This window comes from Saimiri boliviensis, chromosome 10, assembly GCF_048565385.1.
Source record: "Saimiri boliviensis isolate mSaiBol1 chromosome 10, mSaiBol1.pri, whole genome shotgun sequence".
In the NCBI taxonomy this organism is placed as follows: Eukaryota; Metazoa; Chordata; class Mammalia; order Primates; family Cebidae; genus Saimiri; species Saimiri boliviensis.
The window spans coordinates 15762798-15790514 of NC_133458.1; the positions used below are offsets into that span (position 1 = coordinate 15762798).

A 27717-nucleotide genomic window follows, 5' to 3' on the forward strand; every position below is an offset into this window, starting at 1 on the left:
TAGTGTAAGTTTGTAACAAGATTATAACTCCGCTTTTTGTTCTCTACATGATTAAAGGGACTAATACACTTTAAAAAATATGAGTCTAAAAATCTAGTATCATTGTAAATTTAGTTTGTAGCTCCACATTTTGTTTTGTACAAATTTAAAAGACTAATTTAGGCCAGGCATGGTGACTCAAGAGCCTATAATCCCAGCACTTTGGGAGGCAGAGGCGGGTGGATCACTTGAGGTCAGGAGTTTGAGACCAGCTTGGCCAACATGGTGAAACCCCGTGTCTACTAAAATTACCAAAATTAGCTGGGCGTCATGGCATGCGCCTGTAATCCCAGCTACTCAGGAGGCTGAGGCAGGAGAATCGCTTGAACCTGGGAGGTGGAGGTTGCAGTAAGCCAAGATGACATCACTGAACTCCAGCCTGGGTGACAGAGCAAGACTGTCTTGCTCGGAGTCAGAAAAAAAAAAAAAAAAAAGACTAATTTATGTAGAGAATTAGCTTAGAAAAGGAGAGAGGAAGGGATGGAGCAGGGTGGCTGAATAAAAGCCTGTAGCCTTCCTCATCCCTTGGCAACAGCCACATGGCATAGAGAATCTGTGTACTTGAGGGAGGGCACAGCAAGTGTGAGGCTTTGCATTGAACTCAGTGCTGCCCTGTCACAGCGGAAAGCAGAACCAGGTGAAACTCGGCTGATGTCTGTCCATGGAAGAAGCATTTGAATTGGCCCTAGCCAGAAGGCAATTGCCTATCCCAGACGCCAGAACTTAAGTTCTGGCCAGCCTTGCCACTGCAAGATGGAGTGCTCTGGGGCTCTAGTAAACCCGAGGGGCAGATTGGGCCAGAAGAACTGCAATTCCCAGGCAAAGTTTAGTGCTAGACTAGCCTCAGAGCCAGTGGACTTGGGAGGCACATGACCTACATCAGAGTGGCTAAGAGAGTGTTTGTGCCACCCTGCCCACACACCCCAGAAGTGGCCACACAATGTGGAGAAATCCATTCCCTTGAAAGAGGGAGAGTGCAGGGATTGAGGGACTTTACATTGAACTCAGTGCTGCCCTGTCCAAGTGGAGACCTGGCAGGATGCATCACCTACTGACTAAAGAGACCCTGGTCCCTGAATACCCAACAGTGATATCCAGGTACTATGCTGCAGTTTGGGCTCTGAGACATGCTGGCTTCAGGTGTGATCCAGCACATCTCCAGCTCTGGTGGTTATGGTGAAAGACTCCTTTTGTTTTGAGAAAAGCAAAAGGAAAAGTAAATGGGATTTGTCTTGCACCTTATGTCCCAATTTAGCCACAGTAGGTTAGACCACCAAGCAGGACCTTGAGATCCCTGAATCCAGGCCTAGGCGCTTGGTCAGTATTTCTGAGCCTGTCCTGGGCCAGAGGGAAATCCACTGCCCTAAAGAATGAATTCTAGGCCTGGCAGCATTCATCACAAACTGACTGAAGAACCCTTGATCTTTAAGTGAACATCAGCGGAATCCTGGCAGAACTCCCCATAGAACCGTGGTGGTGGTGACCACAGAGAGTGGTTCCTCTGCCTGTGGCAAGGGCAGAGAAGAATGGGAAGAACTTTGTCTTGTGGTTTGAGTGCCAGCTCAGCTGCAGATGGGACACCAGGTAAATTTCTTTTTTTTTTTTTTTTTGGAGCCTCACTACTTACAAAAATAAAAAGTACTGGAAATGCAGTAATAAAGAATAAGAACATACACCGGAAAGTAGTATTGTGTTAGTCAGGAATATGGGAAAGACCAGCTGGACCAGGTCTGGCTGCTTTTTTTTTTTTTCTTTTTAGACAGGGTCTCACTCTGTTGCTCAGGCTGGAATGCAGTGGCATAATCTTGGTAGCCTTGACCTCCCAGGCTTTTTACAATGGCTGAAAGGCAGAAACAGCCCAAATATCCATCAATGGATGAATGGATAAACAAATTGTGGCATATCCATACAATGGAACGTTATTCAGCCATGAAGAGAAATGAAGTACCTATGCGGATGACCCTTGAAAACATTAAGCTAAATGAAAGGAGCCAGACACAAAAGGTCATCTATTGCAGGGTTCCATTGATATGAAATATTCACAGTAGGAAAATCCAAAGAGAATGAAGATTGGTGGTTGCCAGAGGCTGAGGGCAGGAGAGAATAGGAAGCAATTAAGTAATGGCTAAAAGATTTCCTTTTGGGCTGATGAGATTTCCTTTTGGGCTCATCAGCCCAATTTCTAAGGTTTTTACTTCAATCCCTGGCTCCCAGATATCATCTGTGGACCTACCCAGGGCCTGAGGTAACTTGCGACTCTGAAGGGGGCAACACCAGCCTCTAGGGGGTATTTGGACCTGAGAAGATTCTGTATCAGGTCCTTGAGCCCACTGCTGGGCCTGCTCCCACATTGTGGAGTGTACTTTCACTTTCATTAAATGTTTGCTTTTGTTGCTTCATTCAAAAAAAGTGGGGAGCAAAGGACTTGCATGGACATTTCCCCAAAGAAGACACACAAATGGCCAATAAACACATGAAAAGATGTTCGACATCATTAATCACTGGGAAAAGGCAAATCAAAATTATAATGAGTAAACCCCTCAGCAAAATCAGCATAGAAGGGACATACCTTAAGGTAATAAAAGCCATCTATGACAAACCCACAGTCAACATCGTACTAAATGGGGAAACATTGAAAGGATTTTCCCTGAGAACTGGAACAAGACAAGGATGCCCACTTTCACCACTTCTATTCAACATGGTACTGGAAGTTCTAGCCAGGGAAATCAGCAAAGAGAAAGAAATAGGGGCATCCAGATTGGCAAAGAGGAAGTCAAACTGTCACTGTTTGCTGATGATATGACCATATACCTACAAAACCCTAAAGACTCATCTAAAAAGCTCCTAGAACTAGCAAATGAATTCAGAAAAGTTTCAGGATGCAAAATTAATGTATACAAATCAGTAGCTCTGCTATATACCAACAGTGACCAAGCTGAGAATCAAATCACGAACTCAACCCTTTTCACAATGGCTGCAAAAAAAAAAAAAATTAGAAATATACCTAACCAAGGATGTGAAAGACCTCAACAAGGAAAACTACAAAATACTGCTGAAATAAATCGTAGACAACATAAACCAATGGTAACACATCCCATGCTCATGGATGGGTAGAATCAATATTGTGAAAATGACCATACTGCCAGAGCAATCTACAGATTCAATGCAATTCCCATCAAAATGACACCACCATTCTTCAAAGAATTAGAAAAAACAATAGACTCCTAATAGCCAAAGCAAGATTAAGCAAAAAGAATAAATCTGGAGGCATCACATTACCCAACTTCATGATATTGATATGAAAAATGGTACTGGTATAAAAAAAAAAACAGCATGGTACTGGTATAAAAATAGGCTAGGTCAATGGAACAGAATAGAGAACCCAGAAATAAAGCCAAGTACTTACAGCTAAGTGATCTTTGACAAAGCAAACAAAAACATGAAGTGGGGAAATGACACCCTATTCAACAAATGGCACTGGGATAATTGGCAAACCACGTGTAGGAGAATGAAACTGGATCCTCGTCTCTCATCTTATACAAAAATCAACTCAAGATGGATCAAAGACTTAAGTCTAAGACCTGAAACCATAAAGACTCTAGAAGATAATAATAACATAGGAAAAAATCCTTCTAAATATTGGCTTAAGCAAAGACTTACCACGCGGTGGAAAACAGTATGGTAGTTCCCCAAAGAGTTAAAAATAAAATTACTATATAACCCTGTGATTCCACTTCTGTGTACAATACAAAAGAATTAAAAGGAGAATCTCAAAAAGATTATTTGTACACCTGTATTTATAGTAGCATTATCAACAATAACCAAAATGTGGAAGCAACCAAAGTATCAATCAACAATGAATGGATAAGAAAAATGTGGTCTTATTTATATAATGGAATAGTATTCAGCCTTAAAAAGGAAAGAGTCTGCATTATGCTAAAACATGGTTGAAACTTAAGAACACTATGCTGGCCGGGTGCAGTGATTCAAGCCTGTAATCCCAGCACTTTGGGAGGCCACGGCGGGCAGATCACGAGGTCAAGAGATTGAGACCATCCTGGCCAACATGGTGAAACCCCATCTCTACTAAAAATTTAAAAAAAAAAAAATTAGCTGGGCGTGGTGGCATGCACCTGTAGTCCCAGCTACCCAGGAGGCTGAGGCAGGAGAATTGTTTGAACCTGGGAGGCAGAGGTTGCAGCAAGCCGAGATTGCCACTGCACCCAGCCTGGTGACAGAGCAAAAAAAAAAAAAATTATGCTAAGTGTAACAAGCCATTCACAAAAAGAGATATTATATGATTCCACTTATATGAGATACCAAAGTAATTAAAATCATGGAGGCAGAAAGTAGAATGGTGGCTGCAAGGGGCCTGAGCAAGGGGGAATTAGGAGTTATTGTTTAATAGGTATAGAGTTTTGATTTTATAAGATGAAAAGAATTATAGAGTTACACAGTGGTGATGGTTAAATATTATGAATGTATTTAATACCATGTTATGAATGTACATAATACCTTTTTAAGTTGTACACTTAAAAAAGGTTAAGTTGGTAAATTTTGTTTTCCATATTTTACTACAACAGAAAAAAATGAAGAAAAAATATTTTTAAAAAACAAAAGTAAAACAAGTAGACCAGCACATTGGAGAAAGCACAGCTCCTAGTGACGTGTGTTGACTTTGCATTCTGACCTTAGGCACCATGTCACTCCAGACAGGCCCACAGACCTCTGGACTACAAAGAGACAACTCCCCTTGAAAATAAAAATGTCCGCTATCTCAGAAATTAAAACTATGTTTGTTAGAGAAGAACATTGTTGGATATTATTTTTATCCAGTCTTTAAATTGCTGCCCTGTGATTATAGGTCATTTATAATCAAGGCAATTTCGACTTGGTTGGATTTTGGTGTACAGTGTTGGTATTTGTCATTTATGTGTCCTATCTGCTTTTGTTTTCTGTTCCTTCTTTCCTGCTTTTATAACACCCTTGTAGCAGATGTGTTATTCAATAGCTATAATAAAAAATGTTTTATTAAAGGAAAAAAAAAGAAAAATCTTTTTAAACATTCTCTATTGCACCTTAGATATAACTATTTTTATGAAATTTTTGGTGGTTGCTCTAAGGATTACAGAATCAATTCTTATCACAGTCTACTTAGAGTTAACATTATACACAATGATCTTGCAAAAGTATAGTTTCATTGTCACCAATCCTCATCCTTTGTACCCTTGTTGTCATATATTTTACATACACATCTATTGTAAATCCCACAATAAAACGTTATGATTTTTGCTTTATTTTTTAACTGAAAGATAAAAATTGTATATTTATCATACACAACACGTTGTTTTGAAATATCCACATGTTGTGGAACAGCTCAATCAAGCTGATTAACATAGGCATTACCTCACATACATACCATATTTTTGTGGTGAAAACACTTAAAACCTGCTCTCTTAGCAATTTTCCAGAATACAATACATGTTTATTAACTACAGTCACTACGTTGTACAGTACTTCTCTTAGTTCAACTTTTTTAGATTCCACATATGATTTTTTTCTTGAAATTGTCAGTCACATTTTCAAGAAACTAAGAGAAGAGAAAAGATGTTTATATTTGCCCACATACTAGCCATTTCTAGTACCTTGCAGGTAGGCTCAAAGGGTGATGCAGAGTAATAAGATATGATCTGTTTAGCATAGAACCCTCAATTTAGTTGATGGCTACATACAAACATATAGGAAATATTTAAAGAGTAATAAGAGTTTGCATCTAATTAGGTGTCAACATTATTGGCATAAACAAACTGTGTAACCAGGCTTTGGATCGGAATTCAAGTGAATGTTATAGACGGAGGTTTAGAAGTGGGAGTGAGCAGAGCAAGTTCTCTACAGTAGGTAGAGGTCAGATTATGGAGCCAAGATCAAGAGTTGTGGCTTTTTCATGTTAGTAGCTATAACAGAATCTTAAATAAGGAAGTGACATAATGACAGCATTTATTTTATGTGCAGGATTGATTTGAAGGGGAGGAGACAAAGGATTTGAACCATGTATACTTCAGTCACAATAAAAGGAAATTTGGTCTGGGGTGGAGGTAGTAGAAATAATGAATAAGGAATAGATTGAGAAACCTTTGGAAAAACATCATCAACTCGTGTCTTAATATAGTAGTTGATAGGGAAGGAAGAATCAGGGAGGATTTCATTGTGGGGTTGCAACATGATGTAATCACTTAAGAAAAATTAAAGAAGTTGAGAGAGGAAGTTGGTTTGAATTTGGAATAAATTGTAGAATTTGGATTGTATCACAACTGGGTAGACATCATGTTTTCTACTTCGAAAACACCAGCAGTCTTTTAAAAATGAAGAACTGAAATTAAGATTAGAGGTTGAAACTAGAAATAGACTTGTAGTCATCAAAAGAGAGCACACATGAAAAATATAAGACTTGATTTGGGTTATAAAGGTAGAGGGAAAATGTTAGCAAGGTTAGAGGCTGTGAAATTCTGGGAGGAACAGGTGGGCAAGAGGTAGTGAGGATGGTTGGAAAAGGCCCTTTTTTTTTTTTTTTTTTTTTTTTTTTTTTTTTGTCTTCTCAGACCCTCCTTTCTTCTGAGAACAATCACCTCCACCTAGAGGCAATTGCTTCTCTGTGCTGCCGCTAAGTACTCTCCATGATCCTGCCCTTTACCATATTTGATGGATTCACTGTAAGCCCATCAAAGTCTATTTTTGGTAATTTTCTAAATTGATCAAAGAAAACTTTTGTAAAACATGAAATCCAGCAGCTTCTCATAGCTATGTTCTCTACCCGATAGCCTACTACATGCAAAAATGAACAGAGACAAAGAGGTGAATATGGCTAAAACCTGGTTTTATGCAGTTCCCAGTGTTCCAGAGGTCCAGCTATATCCTTGCCCTGTTTGGGTTTCATTGTACAACCCTTTATCATATTCCATGAACCAATACATACCACTTTTGCCTAAATCTGTTTGAATTAAATTTCTGAGCCTTTCAACCAAAAGATGTATGCTGCCCTGAGTGGTACAAAATCACATAAATGGAACAATTAAGTCCACGAGCAGACACATAGAGAAGGGACAAACACATAAGTTTGTTATGGATCGGGAAAATAAAAAGCATTATTCTTAGAATGGCCTGGCTCAGACTCAATGGGAAGATTAAATTTCAGTACAGAAAAAAAGATGAACTGTCAAAGAAAATCTAAGAAATGGGTTATTGGTAGCGCATCTTATATGGTTTGTTTTAGTCTACTTGATCCACTTTGTTTGCAAGGTATATTTCATTTGACAGGTTATGATTAAATTTAAGTAAAGGTTTATTTATTTAAAAGTGCTATTCATTTAAATACTGCCTGAGCAGATGTTGTGCTTGTAAATAAGGTTGGGAGATGAAATGATGACACAGGCATCAACCCTGAGATTTTCTGTGCAAAAGAGGCCCTAAATATACAGTTATTTAATAGTTTGTGATTTTATTGGAGGAATGCTCCAAGTCCCTCTCAATCCATATCATCTCTTCTCCTAATCATTCAGCAAACATACTGTGTGCATTTGAGGGGCATTCATCACCAAAGTGGAAGTAGGGGAAACTGGAAAAAGAACTGGTGAAGACAAAATATATTGACTTCACTGTTTTGCTGAGGGCTAGCAACTCCCAAGTTGCAGACACAGTTCAGGTCCTCAGGCATCTTCTAGTTGGAGCAGAAAGGCAGTGGGACCCTTGACATGTGGAAGTGTGAACACAGATACACATAGCCTGAGGGAAACATGACAGACCTAATCACCCATCTATGAACTTTAAGGATTTCCAGAGTTAGTCCCAGACATTCCAGCATCAGATTAATTATGGAAATAATTAGTAAGAGCCTGGAGAAGGTGATACTTGAGTGCCTTCTGATTTGTTTAAACAGCTGGTGGGATTAAGCAATTGTTTTTACATATGGTTTAGTTTAGTATAAACCTGGGGGTTCCTACTGCACTACTTTGTATCTTTTATTTTCCATTTAGATCTTTAAGCAATACCTGTGAACATCATGTACAGAGGTTTTTCCACTAATTTTTGCTTTTAGGATATGAACTTTCAGGGACAATCCAATTGAAAGTAGTATAGTCAATTGTTAAGCCTGGAGGTTCTGGAGTCATAATGGCCAATAATTGCAAATCTCAGCTCCATCATTGACCAAATTAGAAACATGAAAATATCTATTAATAAATGGATAAACACATTGTGATATATTCATGCAATGGTGTGCTACACAGCCATGAAATGAACATGGATTGCCTCACAAATAAATTGTTGAATGAACAAAGCAAGTTTTAGGGCAATTTGTATACTATGATATCATTACTTCAGTTCTTAAATATCTACAAAACACCACCACATACTATACAGGGTTCCATAAGTGGGTGAGAAAGCAGAAAGAAACACGTGAGAATTATAAACACCTCATTCAGGAGTGTGGTTACTGCTGATGGAAGAGTAGTATAAAAAGAGATTCTGGGATGGGCATGGTGACTTATACCTGTAATCCCAGCACTTTGGGTGGTCGAGATGGGAGGATCACCTGAGGTCAGGAGTTCAAGACCAGCTTAACCAACACGATGAAACCCCGTCTCTGCTAAAAATACAAAATTAGCCAGGAATGGTGGCACATATGTGTAATCTCAGCTACTCAAGAGGCTGAGGCAGGAGAATCGCTTGAACCTGGAAGGTGAAGGTGTGGTGAGCCAAGATAGTGCCACGGCACTACAGCCTGGGCAACATGAGCAAAACTCCACCTCAAAGAAAAAAGAGATTCCATTATTTTGTAATGGTTCAGTTGTTAGGTTAGGAGATAGGTGTTTATTATTATTATAGTATCATTTATTTTTTGTATACCTGAAATATTATGTAATATATTTTTCATGATTACATCATAGATTCAGCTGTTTTTGTTGACATTACATAAACACTTTAAATATTTCTCCGTCAGGACATTTACACGTAGATACACAATAGTATAATGAGTTTCTCTCATTCTTAGAAAGTATTTTTTTGGAAGGTATATTAACAATAAACAATCTAGTCGACTTCCTAGGGCAAAAATAATCTTTAGAAACAGAACATGACACAAAAATTCTAAGATTATAAAATGAAAGATTAATTTCTAGCATATGTTCTCTACCTTTAAAATTATTGGACAAATATTCTATCTATGTTTAGAAAAATATATACTGGAAACAACCATTTTCCATTCTGAGTTAGAATGCAATTAAATATAGTTCCTAGTTAGGAGATTAAAGACAATATTTTGTAAATCACATTATTATGAATGAATTAACCTGAAATTATAATCTACAAAAGAAAAAGTACTAGGTTTCTACTTCCAAATAAAAGGTATATCGGATTATGAAAATATAATTTAATAATGAAAACTTTCCAATTATCAATTTGTATTTTTTTCTTTTCTCTCTTTGTTTTGCTTTGTTTGTTTGTTTTCTGAGATGGAGACTAACTCTGTTGCCCATGCTGGAGTGCTGTGGCACAATCTGGGCTCACGCAACCTCCACCTACTGGGTTCAAGTGATTCTCCTGCCCTAGGCTCCTGAGTAACTGGGATTACAGGCATATGCCACCATTCCTGGCTAATTTTTGCATTTTTAGTAGAGACAGGGTTTCACCATATTGGCCAGGCTAGTCTCCAACTCCTGACCTTAAGTGGTCCACCTGCCTCAGCCTCCCAAAGTGCTGGGATTACAGGCATGAGCTGCCACACCTGCTCCAACTGTATTTTTTCAATGCATTTAATATATTGTCTCCAATATTATGCATATTTGTGTTATGTGCTTCATTCAATAAAATAAAGTTGTATAGTTCTGACAGACGTTTTTCTTATTCCTGGTTGTCTTTACATATTATACTAATTTTCAGGTCCTTACAGGTATTTGAGTTTAAAAATCACTAGTTTATAGGCCACAACACTATAAAAACATGTAAAGAGATGTTGCTGTGGCAAAATTATATGCAATATCCATCACCAAACACAATGATGAACCTTTAGCTTGGTGTACCTTCATAAAAGTCAATTCACCATTTATACCAGTGATATGGTTTGGCTGTGTCCCCACCCAAATCTCACCTTGAATTGTAATAATCCCTGTGTCTCAAGGTTGGGGCCAGGTGAAAATAACTGAATCGTGGAGCAGTTTCCCCATACTGTTCTCATGGTAATGAATAAGTCTCAGGAGAAAGATGGAGGCCAGAAGACTCAGCCAGTCCTTCCATGTTCCTCTGCCTGCTTTTATCCTAGATGGCAGCTGATTAGATGGTGCACACCCAAATTGAGGGTGGGTCTGCCTCTCCCAGTTCCCCAACTCAAATGTTAATCTCCTTTGGCAACACCCTCACAGACACATGCAGGAACAATACTTTGCATCCTTCAATCCAATCAAGTTGATACTCAATATTAACAAAGGATGGAAAGAGAGAAGCCAAGGATAATAGCCACACTTCATGATTCAGGCAACTGAAAAAATGGTCTTTGCATTCAGAGACATGGAACATAAGAGAATAAACATGTTTTAGCCATGGTACAGCAATTAATACATTTTAGGGCATGGTGACTTTGGGGTGTCTGTGAAGCATCTCAGTGAAAAATATAACTAGTCAAAGATATATAGATCTGAAGCTCTCTGATAAAGTAATCTGATATAGGACTAGCTCTCTGGCATAGGAATCAGCTTCATGAACATGGTGATTAAAACCTTGATATGAAGAAAGGAGTAATAAGTACATAATTTGAGGAATAGGCAGAGGAGAAAATAATACTTTCAGAGGCCAGGGAGAAGGGAGAAAATCTGGAAGAACATAAAATTACGGAGATAAAGAAAAAGATTATATAATGTAAGCTGATGTGGGCCCCTGCCACAAGATCAAGTGGCATAAAGACTGAAAGGAGCCCATTTAATTCAAGTAGGAGTCATCACTTAGTGATATGGTCATAGTGGAACTCAGATTGGCATGAACTGAGGAGGATTATCCAAGTAAAACAAAACACAACTATAATAATTCAAAGCCCTCCAAAGGTACACGTCTTTTGATTCAGCAGTTACATTTCTGATATCTTAGCCTAAGAAAATTATAACAAATACAACTTTTACAAATCTGTTTTGAAAATGTGGTGGCTATTTATTTGGGTTTCATACTTTTAATTACTTCATCCATCAATTTTTTTTAACTTCTTTGTGTCTTGTAACTGCTCAGCTCATATAGTCATGAAGTTTAGCTCCAGTTAGCCCACTTCCACCTGGTTTCACTGGGTTCAAGTGATTGCCCATCCTTTTACACTAAGGATGCATGCACTCAGCTGTTCACTGTGCATTGGGTGTTTTAGGAAATAGAATACTAACCAAAGTTAATTTAAAGAAGAAATGTTATTTGAATATTAGAACTCATCCAGTTGTAACTTCATCTGCTGTGTTTGATGACACTGCTTATAGTTGACCCTACTGGAGAGGAGGAACAGCTGACAACAGGAACCTTAACAATAGTAATCATGAGGAAGGCAGGCTCTGCTGTCTCAAACCACGTGGAAGTGGGCTAACTGGAGCTAAACTCCACGACTATATGAGCTGAGCAGTTACAAGACACAAAGAAGTTTAAAAAAAACTGATGGATGAAGCAGTTAAAAGTATGAAACCCAAATAAATAGTTACCACATTTTCAAAACAGATTTGTAAAAGTTGTATTTGTTAACACTGTGCACATTTTATACTAAATAAATATCAAACTACGTTCTTCTGAAAAAATAAAAAGATGCTGGGTATCATGCTATTTAATTATAAACATTATCTTGCTCATTTCTCAGAATAATTCTATGTGATATTTACTATAATTACTCTATAACTATAATTTATAGATTAAGAAATGGAAGTTAAAGAGACTTGGTAACTTAATCAAGGATGTTCAGCTAGTAAAGGCCAGATCCAGGAATCAAAACCAGGACTGATTTGAAAAACTTTATTCTTGTCCACCACACTTCACGAGAAGATTTGTGGTTATGCAATTGTTAAAGAAATCATATACTTTTATAGCTGAATAAATAAATCATACACTCACTCTTTCACCTGAATGCTATGTACATATTAAATAATATATTATCAAAATCTACATTTTGACATGAAAACATATATATAACATAGTGTTACCTTAATCTTGAGCATATAGGCTACAAAATAACATGTATAATATGTTCCTATTGTTCTATGTGAACCAGTGTTTGTCTATCATCTATCCACCCATCTATCCATCTATCTACCTACCTACTCATCTTGAAAGAATACATCCTGAGGTGCTAACAATGACTATAGCTAAATGTACAAGGTTATAAATGTCTTTTGTTTTCTCAATTTTCCTTGTTAATATTTTCCAGCCATCTTTTGTCATGAGCACATGTAGCTTTTATAGTAGGGAAAATAAAAGCAAATTTTCAAATTTAATATGCAATTAAAAACTCTTTGATAATAGGACTTGCGTATTGTTCACCACAGTCCACTGCTGTATCCAGCAGAGTGCCATGCTCAAGAATCAATGAAGAGTCACCATGAGGTCTGAAAGGTGAGCAGGTGGTGCCAGAGAGTCGTCCATATCAAGGGGAATGAGCAGAGCTCCAGCAAATGGAACAAATAGAATAGCAAGGACCTGCTCATCTTTTCTTAACATTTTTAACTTGACATAATTTCAGACTTGTGGAAATATTGTAAGGAAATTACAAATAACTTCCAGCTACCTTTTATTCAGATTCAACACTTGCTAAAACTTTACTACATTTCTCTTCCCCCCGTATATCAAGGAGATTTAGACACGGAGGAAGCACAAGTGTGTGTTGAGGTATTTTGCTTTCCAAATTCTCCTTAAACTGTTCCTCTGTTAGAACTCCCCTGGCAGGAACTCCTTGTCACCACTAGGGCTAGAGACTCTCTTCCCTTCTTTGCCCCGCCTGCTCCCTTTGCCAAGAACACTGAACAGGAAGAAGTATTTCTTGGGATTGCTGCCAAGGCAGAGACTGTGAAGAAGGAAGAACTTTGCCTGAGCAGAAGGAACATATTCTCAGGAGACGGGGCCCCTGACAGCCACACCAAGTATTAGACCACCAGGAAGACCCCCATTTGCAAGCCAGCCCAGCCTTCCAGAGAGAAAGAGGTGAGTCTGTCTGTCCTGGCTGCACAGACTATTGACTCTTCCCCAATGCCAAGATCTTCAGGGATGCCTGCCCTGTCTATAGTCACCTACCCCTGGTGTTTGGGAGGGTAAGGCTTCTGACAACTTAAGTCAGTATGGTGAAGACTACAAACTATGGTGAAGACTACAAACTAAGGTCCTTGGAAACAGGGGTCATTTCAAGGATAAGGGTTCTCAAAATACAGGAGAGGGTTTACTTGTTGGACAGAATTTAGGAGGTCACAAATGGGGCCAGACTGAGGCCTAGACCAGTGAATGAGTGAAGGAGAGGCAGCGTTCCAAGTTCAAAGGCTCCAATCAATACATGGTTCTTTCTGTGTTCTGGGCCCATGATGGCTCGCCTCCTGGTACCTGTTAATGCCTTGCCTGTCTTCCAAGCCTCCCTTGCTCTGGGTTCTCTGAGCCAGGCGTCCCCAAACTATGGCCCGCGGGCCGCATGCAGCCCCCTGAGGCCATTTATCCGGCCCCCCACTGCACTTCAGGAAGGGGCACCTCTTTCATTGGTGGTCAGTGAGAGGAGCACAGTATGTGGCGGCCCTCCAACAGTCTGAGGGACAGTGAACTGGCCCCCTGTGTAAAAAGTTTGGGGACGCCTGCTGAGCGAAAGGCTGGGATATGTCCTGGTGAAAAGCAGCCTTGTTCCTGAATTCTGATCCTGTTATAATCTAATCTTCACAGGCCCCTGCAGCTCCTTCATCATGAACTGGCACATGATCATCTCTGGGCTGATTGTGGTGGTGATTAAAGTTGTTGGAACAACCTTCTTTCTGCTTTATTGTGAGTATTTGGGCAACCTCTTGCCCTAACCTCTGTGTTGTCTTGCTCATTGACTCCTCTGTCAGAATGCAAGGTTGAGTGTAAAGGTCAGGTACCCAAGTCTTTACACCTGAGAGCAACTGACCCAAACTGAGGTCAATTAGCAATGCCTTTCTCACTCCCAAGCACACACTGGGCCGGGCTCCTTGGTCTACCTTGGAGATATAGAACTCACAAGTTTCTGCTGGTTAGAACCCCATGCAAAGCTTTTGCTTGTGGAGTATTAGTTGGGTGATCTCAGCTGAAGTACTTAGCAGTGCTTGTTATTGTTGCCAAAATCTAAAAATACAGCTCCAGTTCAACGTGATGATAAGGCCATGATAAGAGATGAATTATAATGTAACAGGATTTAACTGAGAAAGAAATTTCTGTCTGTGTACATATAAATTAATTCATCCAAATGCCTAGTAAAAGAAGGACTTCGCTATCCTATCAAAGGATTTCACTGCAATCAGAAACTTGAAACTTCTCCAGCCCCAGAAGCCAGGAGGGAAAACAAATGAGGAAGGAAATGTGAGTAAGAGGCAGTAGTTAACAAAGAAGTGTCTTCCTCATGATGCAATCTGAAGGTGAAATTCCTATCAAGTCAGACAGCAGGAAAGAAATACGAATAAGTGAATGTAGTCACAAACCACATTTACGCATCTTCACTGAGTCAGAGAGTTCAGTATTTCCCACTAACAGTCACAGTACTCTGGCAGCCCCTGTGCTGAGGTTTGTTTGCTATATTCATCCTGCAGTCACATTTGGGGCTGAGCCAACAGCTGACTTTCTTTGCAGTCCCACAGATTTTTAACAAAAGTGACGATGGTTTCACCACCACCACCGGGAGCTATGGAACAGGTAATCTGCACGGTGGTACATCTCCCCATCCTCCTGCTACTTCCATGCTGAATTATTAGAGACCTTCCACACAGCCTCCTTTCCCAAGAAATTCTTTTGGACAAATGTTCCATAAAGATCTTCTAATGAATTCCCTTTCTTTTATATATGTGAAAACCAAGAGCAGATTGAGGCAAATTCCTGATCATCAGTTTTCCTCATGGATACGAGGGTAATTTATATCTAATCATTGTAATAGAATGCAAAAGTGCTTAATAGCTAGTAACTATGGGAGATTGAGAGATGAGTGGGGCATGGTTTTCCTCTCCCTATTAAACCAGCTTCCTCTTGTAGTCTTACCCAAGAACATCCTCCCTCCCTCTCACTTCCTCTTAAGACACCTATTACTACTGAGATCGTTAGGAGAAAGACCATTTCGAAAATATTTATTGAATCCTCTCAGTTATAATCTCAAAGTCGTTTCTGATGAAAACCAGGCTAATACATCTTAGAGTCTATGAACTGGGTACTGAAATAAAAAGTGAATGCCAATTTGTTTCATTTGAGATAAATGTAAGTAATTTGATGTCAGAGTACAGTTGTCTTCAACCACAATGGACAAATAACTGGCACCCCTGATGTGATGTTTGACCAGCCTCTGAAGCCATTGCAGCTGCCTGCTCAGACAGCCAGTGTTCCCAGGAAAATGAGGCCCCCATATGGGTTTCTAGAAATGAATGGACCCTTCTCTGCTTTTAGAAAATCTCCATAAGGTTCACCTGCTTCCTTGTCTGCCAAAACCCCTTTGGCCCTGAAATTTTGTTAAAATTAGCCTCAGTCCTTAGAGCTAATACAGTGCCGATGAGAAAACAGTCCCAGAGCTGCCTGGGATTATGAGTTTTCATATTGAGTTTGGGACACCAGAAATAGAAAGAACAGCAAAGATGCTATGTGGAGACTTGGGGAGAAGTACTCCAAACAGTTGTTTGGAGAAAACACTGTCAAAGGTTTCTGTAAGATAAGAATATGAGAGTTTCCCTCTGATACTAAATTCCTCCATTATTTTCCTTTCTCTTGTTCTTTTTCTCAGGATTTGATGCCTACTGCTACATCAAAAAAAAAAAAAAAAAAAGGGAGACAGGAAATAGGATTTGGGTGTCAAGCATGACAAGTAATGGTAGTAGTTAGATGGAAGGCTCAAAGAAATTTTCTGAAATGTTCTAGATCAGAGTGGCCAAGAGCTTCTTGTCATCTCCATGATTCAGAGATAGTCACACAGCCCATACTCTGATGTTTCTGTTTCTGTGTTGTATTCATCATACAGTAACGTTCAGGTTTTCTTTTCACTTCAGTCTCACAGATTTTTGGGAGCAGTTCTCCAAGTCCCAACAGCTTCCCCGCGACAAGGAGCTCTGGAACAGGTAAAGTGCATGGTTACAACCTACTCTCTATCCCCTAGGCTCTTACGCACTGCATTCTTAGCGACTTCGCCCATTGTCTTTTTCTTATGGAACTTTTTTGCTCAAAGGGACCATAAAGATCTTCCAGTTCATTCTCTTTACATCTATTATTTTGGCTTTTATTTTTTAATTTTCTGAGTATATCGTATTTTCTAAGTTTCTGAGTATTGCCTCAAGCATTTATCTTTTGTGTTACAAACAAACTAAAGAATTACAAACTCTTAGTTATGTTTAAATCTGCAATTACACTATGTTTTGCTATAGTCACTTGTTGTGCCAGCAAATACTAGGTCTTATTTATTCTTTCTATTTTTCAGTACCCATTAACAAGCCCCACTTCTCCCCCATACCTCCCCACCAACTACCCTTCCCAGCCTCCGGTCACCATCCATCTATGCTCTATCTCCATGAGTTTAATTGTTTTAAATTTTAGCTCCTGTAAATAAGTGAAAACATGCAAAGTTTGTCTTTCTCTGCCTGGCTTATTTCATGTAACATAATAACCTCCAGTTCGATTCATGTTGTTGCAAATGACAGGATCTGATTTTTTTATGGATGAACAGTACTCCATTGTGTATATGTACCACATTTCTTCATCCATTCATCTGTTGATAGACACTTAGGTTATTTCCAAATCTTGGCTATTGTGAACCATGTTGCAATAAAAACAGGAGTGCAGATATCTCTTCAATATACTGATTTCCTTTCTTTTGAAACTGTACTTAGAAGTAGGATCACTGGGTCATGTGTTAGCTCTATTTATAGTTGTTTGAGGAGCCTCCAAACTCTTCTCCACCGTTGCTGTACTAGTTTACATTCCCAGCAACAGTGTATGAGGGTTCCCTTTTCTCCGGATCCTCTCCTGCATTGGTTATTGCCAGGCTTTTGGATAAAAGCCATTTTAACTGGGTTGAGATGATATCTCATTGTAGTTTTGATTTGAAATTCTATACTGAGGAATGGTGTTGAGCACCTTTCCATGTTTATATCTGCCATTTGTATGACTTCTTTAGAGAAATGTCTATTTAGATATTTTGCCCAATTTTTAACTGATCATTAGATTCTTTTTTTCCTATACAGTTTTTTAGGTTCCTTACATATTCTGGTTATTAATCTCTTGACAAATGGGTAGTTTTCAAACATTTTCTTCCATTCTGTGGGTTGTCTATTCACGTTGTTGATTGTTTCCTTTGCTAAGCAGAAGCTTTTTAACTTGATATGATCTCATTTATCTATTTCTCCTTTGGTTGCCTGTGCTTGTGGTATACTAGTCAAGAAATCTTTGCTCACTTCAATGTCCTATAGAGTTTCCCCAAAGTTTTCTTGCATTTTCATAACTTGAGATTTTCGACTTATGTCTTTTATCCACTTTGATTTGGGTTTTGTATATGTCAAGAGATAGGGGGTCTCGTTTTATTCTTCTGCATATGAATATCCAATTTCCCAACACCATTTATTGAAGACACTGTCCCTTCCTCAATGCATGTTCTTGGTACCTTTGTCAAAAATGAGTTCACTGTAGATATATGGGATTATTTCTGGGTTCTCTCTTCTGTTCCAGTTACACGTCTGTTGTTATGCCAGTACCATGGCATTTTGGTTACTAAAACTCTGTAGTATAATTAGAAGTCAAGTGACGTGACTCCTCCAGTTTTGTTACTTTTTTGCTTGGGATAGCTTTGGGCAGTCTGAGTCTTCTATGGCTTCATGTACATTTTAGGATACTTTTTTCTTAAAAATTATGTGAAGAATGTCACTGGGTTTTTGACAAAGATTGCATTAAATCTGCAGATTGCTTTGGGTAGTGTGAACATTTTAACAATATTGATTCTTCCAATCCATGAACATGGAATATTTTTCAATTTTTTGGTGCCCTTGTCAATTTCTTTCACCAGAGTTTTATAGTTTTCATTGGTCAGATCTTTCATTTCATTAGTTAATTCATAGATATTTTATTATATTTGTAGCTATTATAAATGGGATTAGTCTTTTAATTTCTTTTCAGAGTGTTCACTGTTGGCATATAGAAATGCTACTAATTTTTGTCTGTTGATTTTGTATCCTGAAACTTTACTGAATTTGTTTATCAGTTTTAATAGCATTTTGGTGGAATCTTTAGGTTTTTACAAACATAAGATCATATTATCTGCAAAGAAGGATAATTTGACTTCTTCCTTTCCAACTTGGATGTCTTTTATTTCTTTCTCGTCTGACTGCTCTAGCTAAGCCTTCAAGTACTATACTGAAAACCAGTGATAAAAGTGGGTGCAGCCTTGCCATGTTCCAGATCTTACAGGATAGGCTTTCATTTTTTCCCCATTCAATATGATGCTAGCTGTGGGTCTGTCACATATGGCTTTTATTTTGTTGAGGGATGTTTCTTCAATACTCTGTTTTTTGAGAGTTTTTATCATGAAGGGATGTTGACTTTTATCAAATAATTTTTCAGCATTAAAATGATCATATGGTTTTTGTCCTTCATTCCATTGATATAATGTATTACATTGATTAATTTGCATATGTTGAACCATTCTTGCATTCCTGGGTTAAATCCCACTTGGTCATGATGAATGATCTTTTTAATATGTTGTTGAATTCAGCTTGCTAATATTTTGTTGAGGTATTTTGCATCAATACTGATCACTACATTTGCCTGTAGTTTTCTGTTTTTGGTGTGTCTCAATCTGGTTTTGGTATCAGGGTAATGTAGGCTTTATAGAATAAGTTTGGAACTCTTCCCTCCTCCTCTATTTTTCAGAACAGTTTGACTAGAATTGGTAATAATTCTTCTTTAATACTTCAGCAGTAAAGCCATTGGGTCCTGGGCTTTTCTTTATTGGGAGAGTTTTTATCATGGCTTTGATCTCATTACTTGTTATTGATCTGTTCAGGTTTTGGATTTCTTTGTGGTTCAATATTAGTAGATTGTATGTGTCTAGGAATTTGTTCATTTCTTCAAGATTTTCCAATATATTGGCATATAGTTGCTCAGAATAGTCACTAATGATCCTCTGAATTTTTGTGCCATCCATTGTAATGTCTCATTTTTCATCTCTGTTTTTATTAATTTCAGCCTTCTCTCATTTTTTTTCTTGGTCTGGCTAAAGGTTTATTGATTTTGCTTATCTTTTCAAAAAGCCAACTTTTGTTGCATTGATGTTTTGTGTTGTTTTCTTCATTTCCATTTATTTCAGCTTTGATTTTATTATTTCTTTTGTTCTACTAATTTTGGCTTTGATTTGTGCTTGCTTTTTAGGTCTTTAAGATTTATCATCAGGTTTTTGTTTGAAGTTTTCCTTTTTTTTTTTTAATGTAGACATTTATGGGTATAAACTTCTATCTTAATATCCAATAGGTTTTGATATGTTGTGTTTTCATTATCATTTGTTTCAGGAAATTTTTCAATTCCCTTCTTAATGTCTTTGTTAACTGACTGGTCATCCAGGAGCATATTGTTTAATTTCCATGTATTTATACAGTTTCCAAATTTTCTCTTGTTACTGACTTCTAGTTTAATTCCATTGTGGTCAGAGAAGATGCTTAATATTATTTCAATTTTTTGAATGTTTTAAGACTTGTTTTGTTACCTAACATATGGTCTGTCCTTGGGAATAATCCATATGCTGAGGAAAAGAATGTGTATTCTGTAGCTGATGAATAGAATGTGCTATAAATATCTATTATGTCCATTTGATCTATAGTATAGATGAAGTCCAATGTTACTTTGTTGATTTTTCCATCTGAAAGACTGGTCAAATGCTGAAAGCAGAATGTTAAATTCTCCTCTTGCTGAAATGGCCCTTTTATCATTATATAGTGACCTTTGTGTCTTCTTATAGTTTTGTCTATTCTGCCTAATATAAGTATGGCTGCTGTTGCTCCCTTTTGGTTTTCACTGGCATGGAATATCCCTTTTATCCCTTTATTTTCAGTCAGTTTGTGTCTTTATAGTTGGAGTGTGTTTCTTGCGGAAAATAGATCATTAGGGTCTTGTTTTTTCATCCATTTGGCCACTCTACATAGTTTGATTGGAAAGTTTAATCCATTTACATTCAATATTATTATTAATAAGTAAGCACGCACTTCTGCCATTTCGTTGTTTTCTTGTCGTTTTTCGGTCTTCTTTTCCCTTCTTTACTTCCTGTCTCCCTTTTAATGAAGGTGATTTTCTCTGGTGGTATGATTTAATTTCCTGCTTTTTGTGTATCTATTGCATGTTTTTTGATTCAAGGTTACTATGAGGCTTGCAAATACTATCTTATAACCCATTATTGTAAAGTGTTAACAACTTACCTCTTCTTGCATAAACAAACAAAGCTAGCAAAAAAAAAAGAAAATAAAACTCTACACTTTGTTTCCCAGTTTTTAACTTTTTGTTGTTTCCATTTATAACTTTGTTTTTACTATGTCTTGAAAAGTTGTAGTTATCATTTTTATTGGTTCATCTTTTAGTCTTTCTACTTAAGACTACTTTACATACCACAGTTACACTGTTACGACATTGTGTTTTTCTATGTACCTACTATAATCGAGTTTCATATATTCAGATGATTTCTTATTGCTCATTAACGTCCTTTGCTTTCAGATTAAAGAGCTACTTTTAGCATTTCTTATAGGACTGTTCTGTTGTTGATTAAATCCCTCAGTTTTTATTTTTCTGGAAAAGTCTTTATTTCTCCTTCATGTTTGAAAGATATTTTCATCAGATGTGCTATTCTAGGGTAAAGGGTTTTTTCCTTGTGCAACTTAAATATGACATGCCATTCTCTCCTGGACTGTAAGATTTCCACTGAAGAGTCTGCTGCCAGACATATTGGAGCTCCATTATACATTATTTGTTTCTTTTCTCTTGCTGTTTTTAGGATCCTTTCATTATCCTTGCCCTTTGGGAGTTTGATTATTAAGTGCCTTAAGGTGGTGGTCTTTGGGTTAAATCTGCTTGGTGTTCTCTAAGCTTCTTGTACTTGGATATTGATATCCTTCTCTAGGTTTGGGAAGTTCTCGTTATTATCCCTTTGAATAAACTTTCTACCTCCATCTCTTTCTCTACCTCCTCTTTAAGGCCAGTAACTCTTACACTTGCCCTTTTGAGGCTGTTTTTTAGATCTCACAGGTGTGTTTCATTGTTTCTTATTCTTTTTTCTTTTGTCTCTTCTGACTTTTGTGATCCCTCTGATTCTGTTATTAAGATATTCTGATGCATTCCTCAGTATGCGAATTTCATTTTTTAACTCCAGAATTTCTGATTTATCCTTTTTAATTATTTAATCTCTTGTTTAACTGATAGAATTCTGAATTTCTTCTCTGTGTTATCTTGAATTTCTTTGAGTTTCCTCAACCCAGCTATTTTGAATTTTCTGTACAAAAATTCACATATTTCTGTTTCTCCAGGATTGATCCCTGGTGTCTCACTTACCTCAATTAGTGAGGTCATGTTTTCCTGAATGGTCTTAATATTTGTGGATGTTCATCAGTGTCTGTGCATTAAAGAGTTAGGTATTTATCGTAGTCTTCACAGTCCGGGTTTGTTTATACCTGTCCTTCTTGGGAAGGCTTTCCAGGTATTCAAAAGGACTTGGGTGTTGTGATCTAAGCTCTATCTGCATGGGGGACATCCCAACTTCAGTAACACTGTGGGTCTTGCAGACTCCTAGAGGTACCCACCTTGCTGTTCTTGAATAAGATCTGAAAGAATTATCGGGATTACCAGACAGAGACGCTTATTCTTTTTCCTTACTTTCTCCCAAACAGAGTCTGTTTCTCTCTGCTGAGCTGCCTAGAGCTGAGAATGTGATGACACAAGCATTCCTGTGGCCACCACCACTGGGACTGCATTGGGTCAGACCTGAAGCCAGCACAGCACTGAGTCTCACCCAAAGCCCACTGTAACCACTACTTGGCTACTACTTATGTTTTATCAAGGTCCTAAGGCTCTGTAATCAGCACATGGTGAAGCCAGCCATGCCTGTGACCTTCCCTTAGGGAAGTGAGTTCCCCCAGGCCTCAAATAGGTCCAGAGATGCTATCTTAGAACCAGGAACTGGAGTCGAAACCTTATAAATCTACCTGGTCTTCTATCCTCCTGTGGCTGAGCTGAAACTCAAATCATGAGACACAGTCCTTTCCACTCTCCCTCCACTTCCCACAGACAGAGGAGCTCACCCTGTGACCACCACCACCCAAGGCCTACAGGGTCAGTGCCAGACTACCACCGATTTTTGTTGAAGGCTCAATGGCCCTTTGGTCAGCTTGTCATGAATGCCTAGAACACACCCTTTATATCTCTGGGCTCCTATCTGATCCAGGGCAGGTCCAGAAATGCGATCCAAAAGTCAAGGCCTGGAATCTTGGACCTCAAAAGCTTTCCTTTACCTCTCTTTGACCAGGCTGCTATATAACATGCAAGACAAAGCCTCCTTTACTTTTCTCTCTTCTTTTCTCAAGCAGAAGAATGTGCTGGGTCTCACCTCTGAGACATCTCAGTATCACCCAAGGCCAATAACATACTACCTAGGTATTGCTGCTGGTTATTCAGGGCCTAAGAACTCTTTCATCAGCAGGTGAGGGATCCTGTCAGGACAGTGTCCTTATCTTCAAGACAGAGGATTCCCTTTTGGCCCAGGGTATGTCTAGGTGTGTCTAGAAATATCTTTCAGAAACTAGGCTTTGAAATGGGGACCTCACAACTCTGCCTAGTGCCCTACTCTACTGTGGCTGAGCTGGTATCCAAGACAAAGCACTCTTTATTCTTCCCTCTCCTCTCCTCAAGTAGAAAGAAAGGGCCTCTTTCAATGCTGCAAGTCGTGCTTCTTGGGGTTTTGAGTGCAATGGCACAAGCATTCCATTGGCCACCCTGGCTGGTATCTCAGTAGGTAACCCCTAATTCTACCAGCTCAAAGCCCAGCTTAGCACAAGGACTTGCCTAGGAGTTGCAGTCCTTGTGGCCTAGACTACCTTTCAAGTTTATTTAGGGCCCAAAAGCAATTCAGCTCACAGTGGCAAGGCTTGCCAGAACTCAAGTTTCAACCACTGGCATGCAGTCATCTACATGCTCCCTTCGTGGTTGGGCATCAGCTGAGTTCAGCCCGTTTTGCCCTCCACAATGACAGGGAAGCACTGAGTCCAATGTAAAGTCTCAAAATCCCTGCACACTCCCTCTCCCATGCACATAGATTTTACCGTGCCAGCTGTCACTGCAGCAAGGATAGAGGAAGGGTGGTGTCAGCAATTCAAGACTGTCTTTCCTACCCTCTGCAATATCTCTTTGGTTATGGGAAATTAAACCCAGGTACTGAGTGTTCATCTAATTTTTTTTTCTCATGTACATGTTTGTGCTTTTTTGTGTGCAGATAGTGTTCAAATTTGGTGTTCCTGTAGGGGATGACTCATGGAACCTTCTATTTGGCCATTGTGCTCTGCTCCTCCTTATTGTCCTTTTATATTACTGTTAGGGAACCGGACTAGACTGGGTGGAATTTGTTCCTGGATGGAGAATAATTTGTACCAATATGTTTGTTAAAAAAAAAAAAAAAACAAAAAACAAAAAACATGTATCGCTATTTCATGACTTAGTTTCAGGATTTATACCCCAAACCAGTAATCTCATACTCTCCTTTCTTAAACCTCTTCAGGCTGCCCGAAAGAGTGGGAATTTCATCAAGGAAGATGTTTTTTCTTATCCACTTCTGAATCACCTTGGAATGAAAGCAGAGAGTTTTGCGAAAGAAAAGGATCCACACTGGCAATTGTCAACACGCTAGAGAAACTGGTGAGGACACTGGAATGGTACAGTAAAGCCATATACTCCACACAGCCTCAGTGAACAGGTGGTATGGGGTGGAAATTTAGGGAGTGGGGATGGAATGGAGTAAGGAATGGAGAGGTGGCTGAAAAACTGAAGCTGTTTGTTCTGGACTAGGGGTTAGGAGACTGTTTTCAGTAGCAGTGAAGCAGCATGTTTTTCAGTTTTATTTAACCACAGAAATCCACACCTGTGGTCTTTTCTACAGGGCACAGCAATGAGCTGGTATCCTGGGGATGGGCCAAGACATTTAAAGTGCAGCAAATGACCAAATGAGCTGATGTGTGTAAAGTTGTTTAACAACTAAAAGAATACTTCACAGATGTGAAATGTCAATGTACCATCCCGGTCTGCATAGTAAACAAGGAAGATGTGGACTGACAACATTCGTAATATGAAAAACAAATAATCAGGTCATAGGACTGAATTTGCAGTTGATCATAATAATCATAAGGATGTATTATTATTCACATTTTATAAATGGAAACTAGGGCACAGAAAAGTAATTTGCCCAAAGTCGAACAACAGAATATGGAGTTGAATTTAGATCTCACTGACTCCAAAACCCATACTCTAATCAATTATTGACTATAATTTATTTTAGTCTATAGTTGCCTCTCCTTTGACTGCTAAGCATATAGCAAAGGAGAGGCAACTATAGACTAAAATAAATTATGTCTAAATGCTTTGACACTGTGCTACATACACTGTACGCCTGCTTATCTTGCTTCTATCCCTTTATTCCTCCTCTAAAAAGTTCTCCTGTGATTCAGAAGAATTTGTAAGAGGATCCTTTTCTCTGAATCTTGGCAATAGATGACCAAGGGATCTTGATGCTACAGACCTTCTAGGGATAGGTACCCACGTAGCAATGGAAAACGTCCTCAGATAGAAAACCAGGAGCAAGACGGGAATTAAAAGAGGAAAGGAGGGAAAGCAAAAGGAAGAGACAAATGTGGCAAGTCTGCCACACCCATTACGTTTTGTGGATTTCAATTTGCATCCTGGGTGATGAACAAGGTCATCATGACCAGCCTGACCAACATGGTGAAACTACGTCTCTGCTAAAAATTAGCCAGGTGAGATGGTGCACACCTGAAATCCCAGCTATTTAAGTAGCTGAGGCACAAGAATTGCTTGAATCCAGGAGGCAGAGGCTTCAGTGAGCCATGATTGTGCCACTACACTCCAGCCTAAGTGACAGAGCAAGACTGTCTCAAAAGAAAAAAAAAAAAAAAAAGGAAAAGAAAAAGACAGAGGTCATCATGCCAATGGTTTGCTGGTGATTCTCAAGTCTGTATCTCCAGCTCATCCTTCTCCTCCAAACAAGTATACCAAATTCCACTTTGTTTCAAGAGCCTCACAAACTATATTCAAAACTGAATGAATTACATTTGACCCCACCACTCCTCCTTCTGCATTCCAAATACTGGCGAGTAGTCATCTTACCCAAGATTGAAGGCTAAGAGTTTTCTCGAACTTTACCTTCTCTTTTCCTCCTCAATTATTTGTTAACCAAGTCCTGTTCTCTCTATGCCCACAACAAATAGTTCAGCTCTCACCTGGATTCTTCAGCATTCTTCTAATTATTCTCCTTGCCTCCAGTTTTGCCCTCTTTCTAGGTAACCTCCGCAGAACTGACATCATGATACCTTTAAGGCTCTAAACTGTCTGTGCCATTTTCCAAATTAAAGTGGCTTAAACCCCAGTTCTCCTAGCATGGCATATGTCAGGTTGATGACTACACCAAATGTCACACTCAGGGTCAGGCTCCAAGCTGAGGTCCGAGGAGAGTGGGTGGGTGGCAGATAGCTGAAAGAACACTTAGGGGGCCATAAGCAGGTGGCATGTAGTTTGTCGTTTTCAGCAGCTCTCTCATAAGCAGCCTTCTCACACTGTGTCTGTCTCAGCTGCTTGCTCCTGCCACTCCCACACACAGCCGCGCAGCCAGCTGTCCCTTGCCTTCAGGGTCAGCAGCTTAATTCTTTCTCTCTCTGGGCATGAGTGCATGCTGAGCCCTGTCCTGGCTCCCCTCTGGCCCTCTGCAAGATCTTGCAGATGGACAGGTTCAGTTCTCTCTCCCTCTGGGCACCACCAGTGCCTGCACAAGTGCCTGTACCATGTCAAGACGTGTTTAGCCAAGCCGAGCTGCATGCACAGCCATCGGCAGGTCAGTTATACCTTTTTCAAGCAATAATGGCTCCAAGCCAAGCATGAGTTTACACAAACAGGTTATAGAACAATTGTATATGCACTTGCTATATAGGCCTATGCCCTAAACTCGCTGAGTCACTTTGGCCTGGATGTCCGCCTTGACCTATTCCTTGACCAAAGCACATCCACGTACCTTACAGCATGCAGGCCTTGCACAGTGCAACCTTTGTGCCTTCCCTCCAGCCTCATCTCTCAAACCACCTCCCTGCCACCTCTGCATTAGTGACGCTGAGCATCCTGTGTTCCTCAAATGCTCCAGGCTGCTTCCTCGCCTGCCTGTAGTCCATGCTCTCTCTTCCAGGAAGTCCATACCCTCCCTTACAGTTTGCCTGGCAAACTTAGCCTAAAATTCATCTCAGGTATCACCTCATCAATCATTCTAGAAAAGCTTCAGATCTATGTAGAATAATCACTTCCTCCTTTCTGCCCCTTCCAGATCTAGTATACAATTTCCTAGTACTACACCTGAGATACCTCATTATGCTAGTTAAGTTGGTTGTCTTCCCTCATTAAACTTGTGCGGACCGCTGACTTTTTAATAATGGTGATAAAATCTATGTACCTCTTCCCAGAAACATTACATAAGCAAAATATTTTTTCATAAAATTCCAGTGACTTCACAGTTTTCCTGGGAAACTATCAATGCCTTCCAGCATGAGAATTCAGAATTAAGGACTCTTGTTTTAGACCATGGGTCAGAGAACTTTCTTTAAAAAGGGCCAGATATATACATTTGAAGCTTTTCAGGGCATTGATCTCTATTACAACTATTCAACTCTGCTGTTGTAGCTTGAAAGCAGCCATAGACAGTATGTGAACAATGGGCATGGGTGCATTTCAATAAAACATTTACCGAATCAGGATGCAGGCTGGATTTGACCCACTGGCTGTAGTTTGCCAACCCTCTTGATCATAATTTCTTTGAGGAGAAATATACTTGTTTCCATATCCTCAGCCTAGTACAATGCATGGCACATAATGGACACTCAAAAGATGTTTGGTAAATGAGAAAATTCAGTAATTCATTAAAAAGTAATGAAATAAGATGTTTCAGAAAAGGAGAACATTGAAATGTTTCAGAAAAAGAGAACACTGAAAATTCAATAATCCATTAAAAAGTGATGAAATAAGATGTTTCAAAAAAGGAGAAACTAAGGCAATTGCCATGGGGATGGAAAGAATGAGACTCGGATACCCACTGACTATGGGAGGTATGTGACGAGTATAGGAAACACTTCTGGCTGAAATGATTTATAATTTATCAATTAATTACAGAACAAAGATGTCTAGGACTAGTGTCAAATTAGCAGATATTCAACAAGC

At 39.0% G+C, this 27717-nt stretch overlaps 2 protein-coding genes across 3 annotated transcripts in view; one reads left to right on the plus strand and one right to left on the minus strand.

Annotated features, from left to right (window-relative positions):
- The window catches only part of TAS2R5 (taste 2 receptor member 5), a 102961-nt gene that overhangs the window by 17600 nt on the left and 57644 nt on the right, over nucleotides 1–27717 (minus strand). The gene's annotated exons all lie outside the window — the stretch shown is intronic.
- CLEC5A (C-type lectin domain containing 5A) overlaps nucleotides 13022–27717 on the plus strand; it is a 28211-nt gene continuing 13515 nt past the window's right edge. Inside the window, exons 1-5 of one of the 2 annotated variants that reach the window (XM_003929782.3) lie at nucleotides 13022–13242; nucleotides 13960–14058; nucleotides 14878–14940; nucleotides 16272–16340; nucleotides 24011–24147. In XM_003929782.3, coding sequence (XP_003929831.1) covers nucleotides 13980–14058; nucleotides 14878–14940; nucleotides 16272–16340; nucleotides 24011–24147 — 348 coding nt within the window. In that variant the 5' untranslated portion in view covers nucleotides 13022–13242; nucleotides 13960–13979. The remainder of the gene's footprint in view (nucleotides 13243–13959; nucleotides 14059–14877; nucleotides 14941–16271; nucleotides 16341–24010; nucleotides 24148–27717) is intronic. The other variant, XM_074378988.1, reaches the window with a different exon arrangement.